Genomic DNA, 14144 nt, shown 5'->3' on the forward strand with positions numbered 1-14144 from the left:
TGGTATTAAAGAAGAGTTGGGGGTGGTTGGAAAGAAGATATGACTATAAGAGGCAACTTGAGGGATCTTTGGGGTAATAGAAGTGTTCTGTATTCTGACTGTATTAATGTAAATATCCCGGTTGTGTGATTGTAACACAGTTTTGCAAGATGTTATCATTTGGGGAAACGGTCATAGGATTTCTTTTCATTATCTTACAGATCAATGTGATTTACAATTATTTTAAAATAAAGTATTCAATTTATTTTTAAAAACACCTAGAAAGGCCAGGTAAAATAGGACATAAATCTTTTTTAGGTAAAGTTGAATGGAGCAATATTCCATTTTCATGGATAGGAAGGCTAAATATGGTCAAGATGTCAGTTTCTCCCAACTTGATCTTTAGATCCAATGCAATCTCGGTCAAAATCCCAGCATATTTTGTGGATAACAGCAAACTGATTCTAAAGTTTATGTGGAGAGGCAAAAGACCCAGCATAGTCCACACAATACTGAAGGAGAAGAGTCAGAGGACTAAAACTACTCGACTTCAAGACTTACTATAAAGGTACAGTAATCAAGACAGTGTATTAGTCTTGAAGGGATAGACAAATGGATCAATGAAACAGAATAGAGAGCCCAGAAATAGACCTCCATAAATGTAGTCAACTGATCTTTGACAAAGGAGCAAAGGCAATACAATGGAGCAAAGATAGTCTCTTCGACAAATGGTGCTAAAACTACTGGACATCCACATGCAAAAAACTGAATGTGGACACAAACCTTACATTAACTCAAAATATATAAAAGAACTAAATGCAAAACACAAAACTATAAAACTCCTAGGAGATAACCTAGGAGAAAACCTTAGATGACCTTAGGTATGGCAGTGACTTTTTAGATGCAACACCAAAGGCATGATCCATGAATAAAATAATTGATAAGCCAACTTCATTAAAATGAAAAACTTCTATTCTGCAAAAGATAATGTCAAGAGAATGAGAAGACAAGCCATAGACTTGGGGAAAATATTTGCAAAAGACATATTTGATAAAGGACTGTTATCCAAAATATACAAAGAACTTGTAAAACTCAACAATAAGAAAACAAACAACCCAATTAAAAAATTGGGCAGAGACCTTAACGGACACCTCACCAAAGAAGGTATGTAGATGGCATATAAGCACATGAAAAGATGCTCCACATCATCTGTCATCAGGTAACTGCAAATTAAAATAATGAGAGACCACTATACACCTATTAGAATGGTCAAAATCTGGAACACTGACCACAGCAAATGCTGGTGAGGGTGTGGAATAACAGGAACTCTCATTCATTGCTAGTGGGAATGCAAAATGGTACAGCTACTTTGGAAAACAGTAAGACGGTTTCTTACAAAACTAAACATACTCTTACAATATGAGTGAGTGTTCATGTTCCTTGGTGTTTGCCCAAGGTAGTTAAAAACTTATGTCTACACAAAGACTTGCACACAGATGTTTATAGCAACTTTATTCATAATTGCCAAACTTGTAAGCAACCAAGATGTCCTTTGGTAAGGTGAATGGATAAATAAAATGTACATCCAGACAAAGGAATGTTATTCAACACTAAAAAGACATGGTCTATCAAGGCATAGAAAGACATGGAGAAAATTTAAATGCATATTACTAAGTGAAAGAAGCCAATCTGAAAAGGCTGCATACTATATGATTCCAACTATATGACGTTCTTGGAAAGGCAAAACTATGAAGACAGTAAAAAGATCAGTGGTTGCCAGGGGTTAAGGGTCGGGGGTGGGGGTGATGAGTAGATGGAATACAGAGGATATTTAGGGCAGTGAAAATACTCTGTAGGATACCATAATGATGGACACGTGTCATACATTTGTTCAAACCCATGGAATATCCAACTCCAAGCATGGGCCCTAATGTAAGCTGTGAACTTGGGGTGGTTAGGATGCGTCAATGTAGGTTCATCAATTGTAGCAAAGGCACCACTCTGGTGGGGAATGTTGATAATGGGGGAAGAAGCTATGCATGTGTGAGGGCAGGTGATATATGGGAAATATTGGTGCTTTCCCCTCAATTTTGCTGTGAACTTAAAACTGTTCTAAAAAAATTGTCTTAATAAAAAAACAGTAAAGTTGAACATACAAGAAATTAAATGAAATCTACAGAGCCAAAAAACAAAGAGGAAACTGAGGGCCAGACCAGTAAGTGCATAACTGATTTTGTGCCTACCCTGGGGATGGAGATGGGATTTACTGGTCTCTAGAACTCAGGCTTTTGAGTTTTAATTCCTTGACAGTCACAGGAGATCAAGTCTTGTGTGTATATGAGGCACAGTATAGGAACTCCAGCCCTAATTTAAAGACAGGACTGTTGAGGTCTATATACTTACTAAACAGATGGACTGGAAAAAAATAAAAGCCATACACCGACATAGGGAATTTAAATATATTGGTCTCAACATTAAATGAAAACAATTTTCCAATTTGGAACAATGGACCTACTCTCCCAAGAATTTGAGGTGCATGCATATTGACCTACATATGTTGTATATATTGAGTTGGATGTTTATATCCCATTTGATTGTGGAAGCCTTGAGGTGAGAAGTTAATATGAAAAGTAGTTTTGTTACCCTTGACAGCCCTGAGGTTACTGCAGTAGTAAAAGATATGGAGAGACGGGTCACCAAGCCAGGCTACATAGGATTCCTATCCCTATCAATAGAGCCCTTCTTATGATAAGCTTGCAATCTAAAATAGATAATACACCTGAAAATATTTGCGATGAATAAGCACCAGCCGGCACTGCATGGAATATTTAAGAGAGAAAAGTCATACAGTTATCTAAATCGATGCAAAGGTGGCATTTGATAAAATGAACACATTCATAATTGAAATGAAAAATCTTCTCACGCTAGGAATAGAGATGTACTCTCTTAGTCTATAGAATGTTACTGCATTTTCTTTAACATTAGATATGAGATCAGAATGGCTACTGTCTTTGTTCATATTCATTATTGTACATGAGGTCCTAGTCAGTATAAGGCAAGAAAAAGAAATACAAAGTATAACAATTAGAAAGGAAGAAGCAAAACTCTCATTATTCATAGACTACCTGATTGTCTAGACAGAATATCCAAGAGTATCTACACATAAAATAATAGGACTAATGAAAGAATTCATTAAGATTATTGGAAACAAAGTTAGTGCACAAATAACTATATGCTTACACAGTAGGAAAAACTAATAAGAAAGCAAATTTCAAAAGGACACCGTTTTTGCTACTTAAAAAATATAAGGTACCTTGTAATAAATTCAATAAAAGATATACAAGGCCTTTATGAAATATTTAAAAGCTCACCTAAATAAATGGAGATATATAATATGTTCATATTAGGAAGCCTCAATATCATAAAAATGCCAGTTTCTCCTAAATTATATTTAAATTAAATGTAATTTCAAGAGTCATATGGAAGTGCAAAGATAATAAAAACAGTTTTGAAGGAGAACAAAAGACTTGCCCAAACACTAACATTAAAAAAAATTTAACTATAGTAGTAGGATGGGCGCAAATAGGCCGATGTAGCAAAATCAAGAGCCCAGAAACAGAAGCATGCATATGTAGGATTTCAAGATGTCATGAAAAATTTGTGTAATTACACCTGAAACTAATCTAATGTTATATGCCAATTATACCACAATTTAAAAAATGGTGGAGAAAAGATGAATATTCAATACATGAGGTTCAAATATGATTGTTAATATCCAAAGGAAAATATTAGAAAATGTCAATCTATTAAAGGATAAATTCCAGGTGGATTAAAATCTACTTATAAAAAGCAAATCTTGAAAACATTTAGAAGAAGAATATATAGGAGAATATCTGTATGATCTCTGGGTAGTGAATTATGCCTTAACTAAGACAAAAAGAGCATAACTTGGGAAGGAAAATATTTATAAGTTTAAGCAGGCTTTGTATTGTAAAAATATATACTATAAACCAAAAGAAGAGCATAGAATGGGAGAAAATCTTGATAATGAATATAACCAATAAGGGATTAGTGTCTGAGATATTTAAATACAATAAAACAAAAGCAAAGCAAACTAGTAGAAGAATGGGAGAAGGATATGAACAGGAAATTCACAGAAGGGGAACCTGCATAGTCAAAAACAAATGAAAATATTAACCGCATTAACAAAAAAAATGCAAAAAATACAAAGTGAGATATTTCATATTCTTCAGACTGGGAAACTTTTTAAAGTTAAAAAATGCCAAATATTGCCCTAGATGTGTAAATACAAGAACTTTTCTGCACTACTAATGGGGGTGAAAATTGGTATTCCCACTTTAAAGGGCAGTTTGTCATTATCTGGTACTAGTGAAGCTGTAAATGCCCACAACAGAACAGTCCCACTAGGGTATATATCCCAGAGAAACATGTGCAAATGTACCCTAAGTGATTGTATAAGATTGCTCATTGCAGAACCAACCTAAATCTTCATAGACTTTTAGGAAAATTGATCAATAAAAAGTAGAAAGAATTGATAAATTGAGCTATATTTATAAATTGGATTACTCTAGAGCCATAAAAATGAATGAATTAGAGATGTGTCTATCAACACGGATATTTTCAAAAACATAGTGTTGGGACAAAAAAAAAAATCAAGCTGTGAAAGGTTATGTAAATTATGATACCATTTACTTAGTTACCTCTAACCAAAGGGAGGGAGGCAGGAGAATAAGATTGAGGAGGTTTGGCAGGGGGCTTCCACCATATTTGTAATGACACATGTCTTAAAAATAAATCTGAAGAAAACTTTCAAGAAATGATGACGCTTACTGGTGTGTACATGAGTTTGCATCATTCTCCCGACCTTTTTTGGACTTAAAACATTTCATAATAAAATAATTGTAGGAACCCCCAAACAGCTCTATCCTAAATATTGCTACTGTGTTTCGAGTCACCATTCCTGAAGTAGTACTTGCTTGATTTTTTCATTTTTTAGGACTTAACGCAGTATTCTTTAGTCTATTTGTGTACACATCTTAACCTATATTTTAAAATTTACCTCTAGGCCCGGGAATCTCCAAATTTTTGCTTGCTCCCTGAGCTCATCTAGTTTGAATACATATCTGAAGCTAAGGAAGATCTTAAACCAAATATAAAGATAAAATTAAATGAGAGAATAGTGTGTTCTGAGGTATGTACATTAAGGAAAGTGTATGGTGAGGCAATATTTGTTCTCCAGCTTGGTTCCTGGCATAAGGCCAGGCCTGTGGTGCACCCACTCTTTCCATGATTCTGATAAGAAACAGGGACAGTAACGTTATTTCTCTGCATAAAAATTAAATTAGATTACTTCAAAGGAAAGGCAGTAGGGTTGTTAATAATTCTGTCTTTCCTGCTCCCCACCTTTTAGGCAGCCCCAAACCTAACATACCCACTCCCATATTGAGACGTTTCACTGTAATTTTGGAAGTACTCTGTGATTGTTAAGAAGGAAGCCTACTTCCCTTGGAAAGCTTATCAGGTCTCCTTATCCTGGAACAGCTTTAGAGACTCATTAAATTCTTCATAAATATTGAGCTTTTGTGGTCGAATTTTCTTGGAAGAGGTACGTGGAGGTGATTACATAAAAACCAGACAAAAAGCTCTCCCAAAGCTTTAGAAGACCTTTCAATGCCTTCTCTTTTTATCAGAGTGCCCCTTTAAATTTATGATTTAGGAAAGGGAGTGAGTGTGGCTATTTTGCTCATTTCTTTCTTTGTGGATAAAGTTATTTCAGAATTTGATTACATTTAAATACACACTCAGTTCTTTTGCACTGTAAACCATACGCCAGCCAGAATGTCTCTTTCTCTCGCAGAAATTTGCAATTTGATATTCTAGTCAAGTGCCAACCATGGGAAAGACAGGTTTAACTGCTATTTTAAAAAATTAATATATTTCTATTCTTCAAAACATATGCTTCTTAGTTTTTAAGACACTAGTGTTTGAGTCAGTACATCAGCGAATGAATGCAATAAATTATAGTGCTATAAACTCCAGGGAAATTTTATTAATGTTTTTAATGTATCCTCATGTGGAATCAACATATGTTTTTTATATATTCATAAATTTATGGCTTCAAAAATCTTCAGTTTCAGGGTGTTATGAATGTTGTAGTGGATAGAAAATACATAATTGTGAAATGATGTTCTTGAATTTTCATATACTTCTGATAACCATTAGCTCTTGCAAATAATAATTAGAATGGAATTAAAAACTTGGAAGTGATATTTCTGCAGCTCAGTTGCTTTGAGCCAAAGGAATTATTTCCAGAATAAGCTGGCAGGTTCCTGCTTGGGGAATTAGGACTCCAGTGTCCTTAACTTTAAAATAACTTGCATTTCATTTTATGCCTGTTTCATAAAGTGGCCATTCATTTTCACACTAAATTGTAACCAAAGCATCCCACATCAGTAGAGGCCAGTCAGTGGGTTCAGTGTGTGTTAGGTTGGACAAAATGAAGTAGAACATGAAAAATGTCCACCAGATGGTTGGGGTAAAAAAAAAAAAACCTTACTGCTGACTTATTAAAGGAATTGAGGGATAATCCTACTGCATCTTTATATCCACATCCTAGTACATAGTAGGTTCACCATAAGAAGTCATTGGAGAAGGAATGTGTCCAAAATGGTACTTTATATTTTGAGAATTCATGAAATGAAATGTTCCTTTTTTCATATCACTTTACTGCAGTTATTGTAGCATTTTTAGTAGAGATATACTTACATTTTAGGTTTAGATTTTCAGGCCCAACACTCAAGATGCAAGTTAGTGCCTCACAATTAGGACATAGCAGATGGCAGTGGGGTGTAGACCACGACCATATGGTCTGCACGGCAGGCCTGAGACACAAGCTGCCATCAGCAAATATGTTCTTTTCTCTTAGTGTTAAATTTTTCGAAATTGGTTTTGCTTTTCATTTAAATAACTAAAATTAAACAATTACTAAAAATGCATCTGAAAAATTATTTCTGAAGTTCTAATACACTTTTAAAGAAAATGTCATTCTTTGTAAGTTTCCACAGTTTTTTTATTCCAGTATTTAGATCAATTCAGATACTCTCTTAAGCCATGTTTTTTGTAATTTACCTGCCCCCTTGAAATTGGAATCAAAAGCTTTTGGGTTATAAGTCAGCATAATACAAGAAGATTTTGGTTATCACTTCCCTAATCTATTAGCTGCTTTCCTCAATTGGGGCTTTTCCAAAAAAAGCAGAGTACTTCAAATTACCCTTTCACTTTTTCTGTAATTTATTTTCTTCTTTTATCCACACATAATAAGCACAATGAAATAAGTCATGTAAGTAAATGACCTTGTCCACTGGCATAGCTGTTGTTTCCCAGGAGAATAGAGTCATATCCTTTTGACCAAGAGAGGTTGGTCAAAAGGATATGACTCCACCCTAATAAATTTTCTCCACCCTAATACATTTTTCCTGCCAGACTCCCAGTTTGGTGCTTCTGGAATGTTTAAAATTTAATGTAGCCTGGCTGAGAGTTTAATAAATTTGCAAGTCCTATACCTCTGATGAGTCACAGAGATGGAAATATACAGTGTTAGAAAACACTAAGACTGGGTCAGACTATTGCGATAATCTAGGAAGATGTTCTAAATTACAAGTCAAGAGAACTATATTAAAAAGAGGCAACTAATTGGACACTTTGTCTGTATTCCAGTTCAGAAATTTAAGTATCATTTAGGTAATGCTTTTGGAGGCAGCCGTAGTGCTGTTCTTTTCACTCCAAAATGCCTTTCTCCTGTATACTTTCTAAATCCCATTAGGGACTGCACCTCCCAGAAAACAGATATGAAGAGACTGAGGTACATGATGCAATTGGAGCAGAAAGTAAGCTGAGGATGGTATGAGATGTGGACGGAGAAGGGTGAGTTTAAGGATTGCAAAGAAAGAAAAGGCAGTATCAAAAAGTGTATCAGTGGAGTTCCTTGGTGGCCTAGTGGTTAGGATTCTGGGCTTTCACTTTCACTGCCATGGTGCAGGTTCAGTCCCTGGTCAGGGAACTGAGATCCCACAAGCTGCGTGGCATGGCCGGAAAAAAAAAAAAAAAAAAAAAAAGCGTACCAGACAATAAAATACAAAATAATCACTGCAGGAAAAAGAAAATCAGTCATGTGGAGGGATATCTGTAGGAGATTTCTTGGAAGTATAAGAGAAGGTCAAACAAATGAGATGTATATTAGAGAAAATCATAGATCAATAAGGAAATAATAGGAGCAGAGAAAGGGGCCTCTAACTTAAGAATTACAGATATTCTTGGAACAAGAGCAGTAATCAAAATTATAATCTGAGAATAAAATGTGGCACTGCAAGTAAAGACCTTGAGTATTCTAGTCAAAAAGGCCAAGCATTTTTAGTCAAAATCAAGGAAAATAAACACACAACTAGGTACACCCTGACTATAATTTTTACTTCAAATAGTAACAAAACAAAACACTATATGCTTCCAGGCAGAAAAATAAAACACATGTGCAAAAGAATAAAAATCAGACTTCTCTTCTGTGAGTCTAAATGTCAGAGGTCAATGAAGTGTGTCTACAGTTTTGAGGAAAAAGGAACATGAAAAAAGTAATATATCTTGCTGCATTGCCTTTCCTATGTGAAATACAAAGTTTAATAATAATATGGGAGACATTTACCCTTCTTGAAAAAACAACCAATCAAATAATACTTAGCCAACCAAGAGTTAAAAACACATACATGAAGAAGTCATAAGATAAAAGGAATGGCATTTGTTATCCATTTCTAGATACGTATCCTAAATGTGAACAAAAATGAAAGCATAAAGATGTTTAGCAAAGCGTTATTATATAAAATAAGCAGCTCAGCAATCCTGCTTCTTAGTATTTGCCCAAGAGAAATGAAAAGTTTTGTTCACACAAAACCTGTATGTGAATGTTTACAACATTCTAGTTCATAATTGCTAAAAGCTGGAAACAATCCAAATATCCAGTTGGTGAATGGGTAGATAAACTGTTGTACATACACACAGTGGAATACCATTCAGCAATTAAAAAGGAGCAAACTATGGATACACGCAACAACATGGGTGGATTTCTTACGTATTATGTTAAGTGAAAGGAGTCAGTCTCAAAAAACTATACACTGTATGATTCCATTTATGTGGCATTCTGGAAAAGGCAAAATTAATGGGGCAGAAAACAGACCAGTGGTTGCCAGAGGCTGAGGGTAGAGAGAAGCTGACTACAAGGGAGCAACCTGAGGGCATTTATGGGGTGATGGAGCTGTTCCACATGTTGATTGTGGTAGTGTTTACACAGTTGTATGGGTTTGTGAAAACGCATGAAATTGTGCACCCCCAAAAAGTGAATTTTAATGTATGTAAATTTTAAAAGTAGGGAAAATGAAGAGGCAGCACAAATACCCACAAAAGGTAATGTCTGTAGAACAATGTGAATATACTTACAACGCTGAAGGGTATACTTAAAAATGGTTAGGATGGTAAATTTTATGTTACGTGTATTTTACCACAATTAAAAAAATTCAAATTCAAAACTACAAAAAGAGTAATGTCTGTATTATGGACTATTACGTAGTCATTAAACAATTTTTTTCCAAGGAATTATTAATAAAATGGGAAAAGGCTATAACATTAGATTGAAATGAATACGAAGTTGAATGGGCTGTATGATTTCACAACTGTAAATAAATCAGGGCAGAAACACTGGAAGATGAAATGCAAGATTATTAAGGGTAAAGGTCTTGATGATGGATTTTTTAAATATTTATTTATTTATTTATTGGCTGTGTCGGGTCTTAGTTGTGGCACGCGACATCTTTTGTTGTGGCACATGGGCTTTTGTTGCGGTGTGCGGCCTTCTCTCTAGTTGTGGCATGCAGGCTCATTAGTTGCCATGGACTCCAGAGTGGGCAGGCTCAGTAGTTGTGGCAGTTGGGCTTAGTTGACCAGAGGCATGTGGGATCTCAGGTCCCCAACGAGGGATCAAACTGGTGTCCTTTGCATTGCAAGATGGATTCTTAACCACTGGACCACCAGGGAAGTCCCAATGATGGGATTAATGCTTGGTTTTCCTTCTTTATACTTCTTGGCACATTAGTAGTTTTCACTTACTCTTTTTGTAATTGATAAAAATAGAATCGTCAGAAAGTATGTGCAGTGAGTTATATACTGCTAAAATAGACTTGTTCAGTCATTTCATATAGGCTCATATTTAAATCACACCAGCAAAAAAGGATCTCTTTGGATCCACTTTTTAAAAGTTCTCTTCTTCCAGGGACTTCCCTGGTGGCACAGTGGTTAAGAATCCGCCTGCCAATGCAGGGGACACAGGTTTGAGCCCTGGTCTGGGAAGATCTCACATGCCGCAGAGCAACTAAGCCCGTGCGCCACAACTACTGAGCCTGCGCTCTAGAGCCCGCGAGCCACAACTACTGAGCCCGAGCACCACAACTGCTGCAGCCTTCGTGCCTAGAGCCCGTGCTGTGCAACAAGAGAAGCCAACGCAGTGAGAAGCCCGCGCACCGCAACGAAGAGTAGCCCCCGCTTGCCACAACTAGAGAAAGTCCGCACGCAGCAATGAAGACCCAACACAGCCAAAAAAAAAAAAAAGTTCTCTTCTTCCAGGACTAACTATTCTAAAACAAATTAACACTTGACTTTTAATTCAAGATGGCGAGATAAACCTGTGTTTAGCGTTTCTTGCTCCAAATTTGCCGTTGAATTGGCCAGGGACACATAAAGGGTAAAAACATAACTCCGTGGAAAAACTGGGAAAGATCCCATTCACAGATGAATTATCTTTAAGGAGTTAATGTAAAATACAGAGCAGCAAGCACTGCACTGAGGAGAGGACCTGCCAGATGGAATTCCAAACATCCAAAAGGAAAGCTTGCCTGGAAGATGAGTGGCTGGGTCCCAAAGCAAGTGGTTGGAGGAAAGGATAGTGTGTGGTCATCCCTGGAGGATTCTCAAGCATATACATACATGCGTATATGACTGCAGATCCTAGAGGGTCGGTATCCTAAGAAGTCCGCCCCAACACTATGTTTTGTAGCATTTGTTTAGTAAGGCTGGTGGCTGAAGTAAGATATAAGCATTGCCTCAGGCAAATTTCTGACAGAGACCATTGTACTGATTAGAGAGGGAGGTTTTAGAGGGCCCAGCTAACTTGGTGACCTCAGTGAGTGAGGAAGAGAAATTCCCTTTCAGGGACGTGCTACACAAATACTTCTACCTGTAGTTTTACCTTCTTTTTCATAGCAAAAGAAAACATATATGCACATATTACACACACACATACACAGTGTACATTAATTTCAGTGGTTATATAGACCCTAGGGTAAAAACCGTGCTTAAGTAATATTATTACATTAATTCAACTAAAGAATTCACTGTGTTTAATGTGACACTTTCATGAGACTTTTTGGCCTCCTGATCCTTGAAAGTTATTTCTTAGAATTTAAACTTTGAGCCTTTGAGGTAATGGGCACTAATACAAGTTTTACGTGTGCCTCGTTTTTCACTTGTATTTTCTTTCCTGCTTGCAACTTCCATGAAATCCTTATTTTCTTTTTTTTCCTCAGGAATTGTGAAGGGCAGAATATTCGATACAAGACGTGCAGCAATCATGTAAGTTCCGTATGTAATAAAAATATATAATCGCATAAAATACGTTCATGTTGGAAGTTATTATGTACCGTAAAGCTGATGGCCTCTTGGTACTCATTGTGGAAAATTTGAATATTCATTTAATTGACGACAGGTTTTGTATATCTCATACCTGCCATTTATACTACCCTTTTAGGCCACTTCGCATGTATGATCTAATTTGGTAAGCATTTAATAATTTCTGAATTCATAGAAACAATACATAATACTTGTAAATGCCTTCAAAGTTCAAAGTGCTCTATGTGTAGGATTTCACCTGACCCTCACAACTGTCTCTGAGATATTGGCATACGAGGTGTGGTTATTTCTTTATTTCAAATGAGGGGACTGGGACCGAGGGAGGTGAAATTATTTTCCAAAGGCCGCAAAGGAAGCATTGAACTTGAACTTGTCCTGTGCTGTTTCTCCTGCTCCAAAACACCTGTCCCACTCCCTGCAGACTGTGTTAAGGAGTACTGTAGGTGACTCAAGAAAACCACACCTGAGGAAGGGTTTGTAAACCTTGCTCTCATTCTACAGTATTCAACACAAACAAAAACTAAAATTCAAATATACAAATGTGCAATGCAAAATAAAATGTCAGAAAGCACCAATCCTATTTTCTACGTAAAACATTTCGGTTGTTTGTGATATATACCCAAATCAAAATGACAGGAATTCAAAGGAAATTCTGAAGATCTAAGTGAGATTTAGGCGTTTTTATTTTTATTTATTTATTTTTTTTGCGGTACTCAGGCCTCTCACTCTTTTGGCCTCTCCCGTTGCGGAGCACAGGCTCCGGATGCGCAGGCTCAGCGGCCACGGCTCGTGGGCCCAGCCTCTCCGCGGCATGTGGGATCTTCCCGGACCGGGGCACGAACCCGTGTCCCCTGCATCGGCAGGCGGACTCTCAACCACTGCGCCACCAGGGGAGCCCAGATTTAGGTTTTTTATTTAAAAAATCCATTTTTCTCAATTAGCTATGTCATTTATTTTAAATGTTTCACTTACTGGAGGGACTGCCCATCTCTGTTCCTTCTCTGTCCTGGGCCAGTGTGAGACAGCAGTCCTGGGTAAGCATTTCTGTTCTATGGACCCAAACTTTTCCTCGTTGGACAGCCTCAAGCTCTAGACTTGGGGAGTGGAGAACAGGCAGTGTTAGCAGGACCTTTTGTCTGTGGAGCTCGAGCCACGTTTTCAGTCTGTTTTAATCAGTGGCGAAGCAGAAATGTTTCTCTCTCAAACTTTGGTGGGAAAAATCGTGCTTATTCATAGGGCACTCAAAATCCAATATCACCCAGCCCTGAGGTAGCCAGATTTGTGGCCACTATGTCCTAGGAGGGATTTTGGGAGACAGAGCAAATAGGTTTCACATGTCCTATGACAGGATGGACTTGAGGAATCGAGAGATACACATGCACGTGGTTGCACAATTAAATGAGCTGGAATCCAGGTGGGGATGAAGGAGGGAGAGAGGTTGACCGAGCACAGACACAGGCTGGCATTTAGGTACAAGCAGAGTCTAGCATTCGTTCTTTTTTTTTTTTAAATTAAATTAATTAATTTTATTTATTTTTGGCCTCACCACACAGCATGTGGGATCTTAGTTCACCGACCAGGGATTGAACCCATGCCCCCAGCATTGGAAGCGTGGAGTCTTAACCACTGGACCACCAGGGAAGTCCCCTGGCATTCATTCTTACACCAGCACGTGGATGTATTAGCAGCCTCAGGGTTTTACACACAAGACGTTTCCATCTACTACCTTTTGCCTGGGTACATTTTATTTTTTAATTGCTGCTGCAACACATTACCACAAACTTGGCTTACAGCAATACAAATTTTTTATTATCTTACAGTTTTGGAGGTCAGAATTTGATATGGGTCTCACTGGGCTAAAATTAAGGTGTTGGCAGGGCTGCATTCCTTCTGGAGTCTCTAGGGAAGAATCCATTTCTTTGTCTTTTCCATTTTCTAGAGGCTGCCCACATTCCTTGGCTTGTGGCCCCTTTTTCCAACTTCAAAGCCAGCAACATTGCATCTCTCTGTCCATTTTTATGTAGTCACATCTGCCTGTGATCACAGCTGAGCAACGTTCGCCCACCTGGATAATCTCCCCCTCTCAGGGTCCTTAACCTTCGTCAAAGGATGCTTTGGGAAAAGCCCCTTTTGCCATGTAAGGTAACCTATTTGCAGGTACTAGGGATTAGGTTTTGACCATCTTTGGGGAGGTTGCATTATTCTGATTAACACAATGGGACAGCTCGGCTTCTCAGACAAATTGGTCTGGCAAATTCCTTGCAGTCATTCCAGAATAAATTTCACAACAGTATGCTATCAAGGAATATTCTGTGAAGCTATCTAGGGGAATTCATTTTAAATGTCCAGATCAAGATATTACATTCTGAGATTTCATTCTAGGGTTTCTCTCTCTCTGTCTCTCTCTCTGTCTGTGTGTG

General features: G+C 37.3%; 1 protein-coding gene across 1 annotated transcript in view; it reads left to right on the forward strand.

The window, feature by feature from the left end:
* ADAMTSL3 (ADAMTS like 3) overlaps positions 1-14144 on the forward strand; it is a 368709-nt gene that overhangs the window by 132128 nt on the left and 222437 nt on the right. Inside the window, 1 exon segment of the mRNA XM_065871391.1 lies at positions 11622-11667. Coding sequence (XP_065727463.1) covers positions 11622-11667 — 46 coding nt within the window.

The sequence above is a fragment of the Phocoena phocoena genome, chromosome 2 (assembly GCF_963924675.1).
Source record: "Phocoena phocoena chromosome 2, mPhoPho1.1, whole genome shotgun sequence".
Taxonomy (NCBI): domain Eukaryota; kingdom Metazoa; phylum Chordata; class Mammalia; order Artiodactyla; family Phocoenidae; genus Phocoena; species Phocoena phocoena.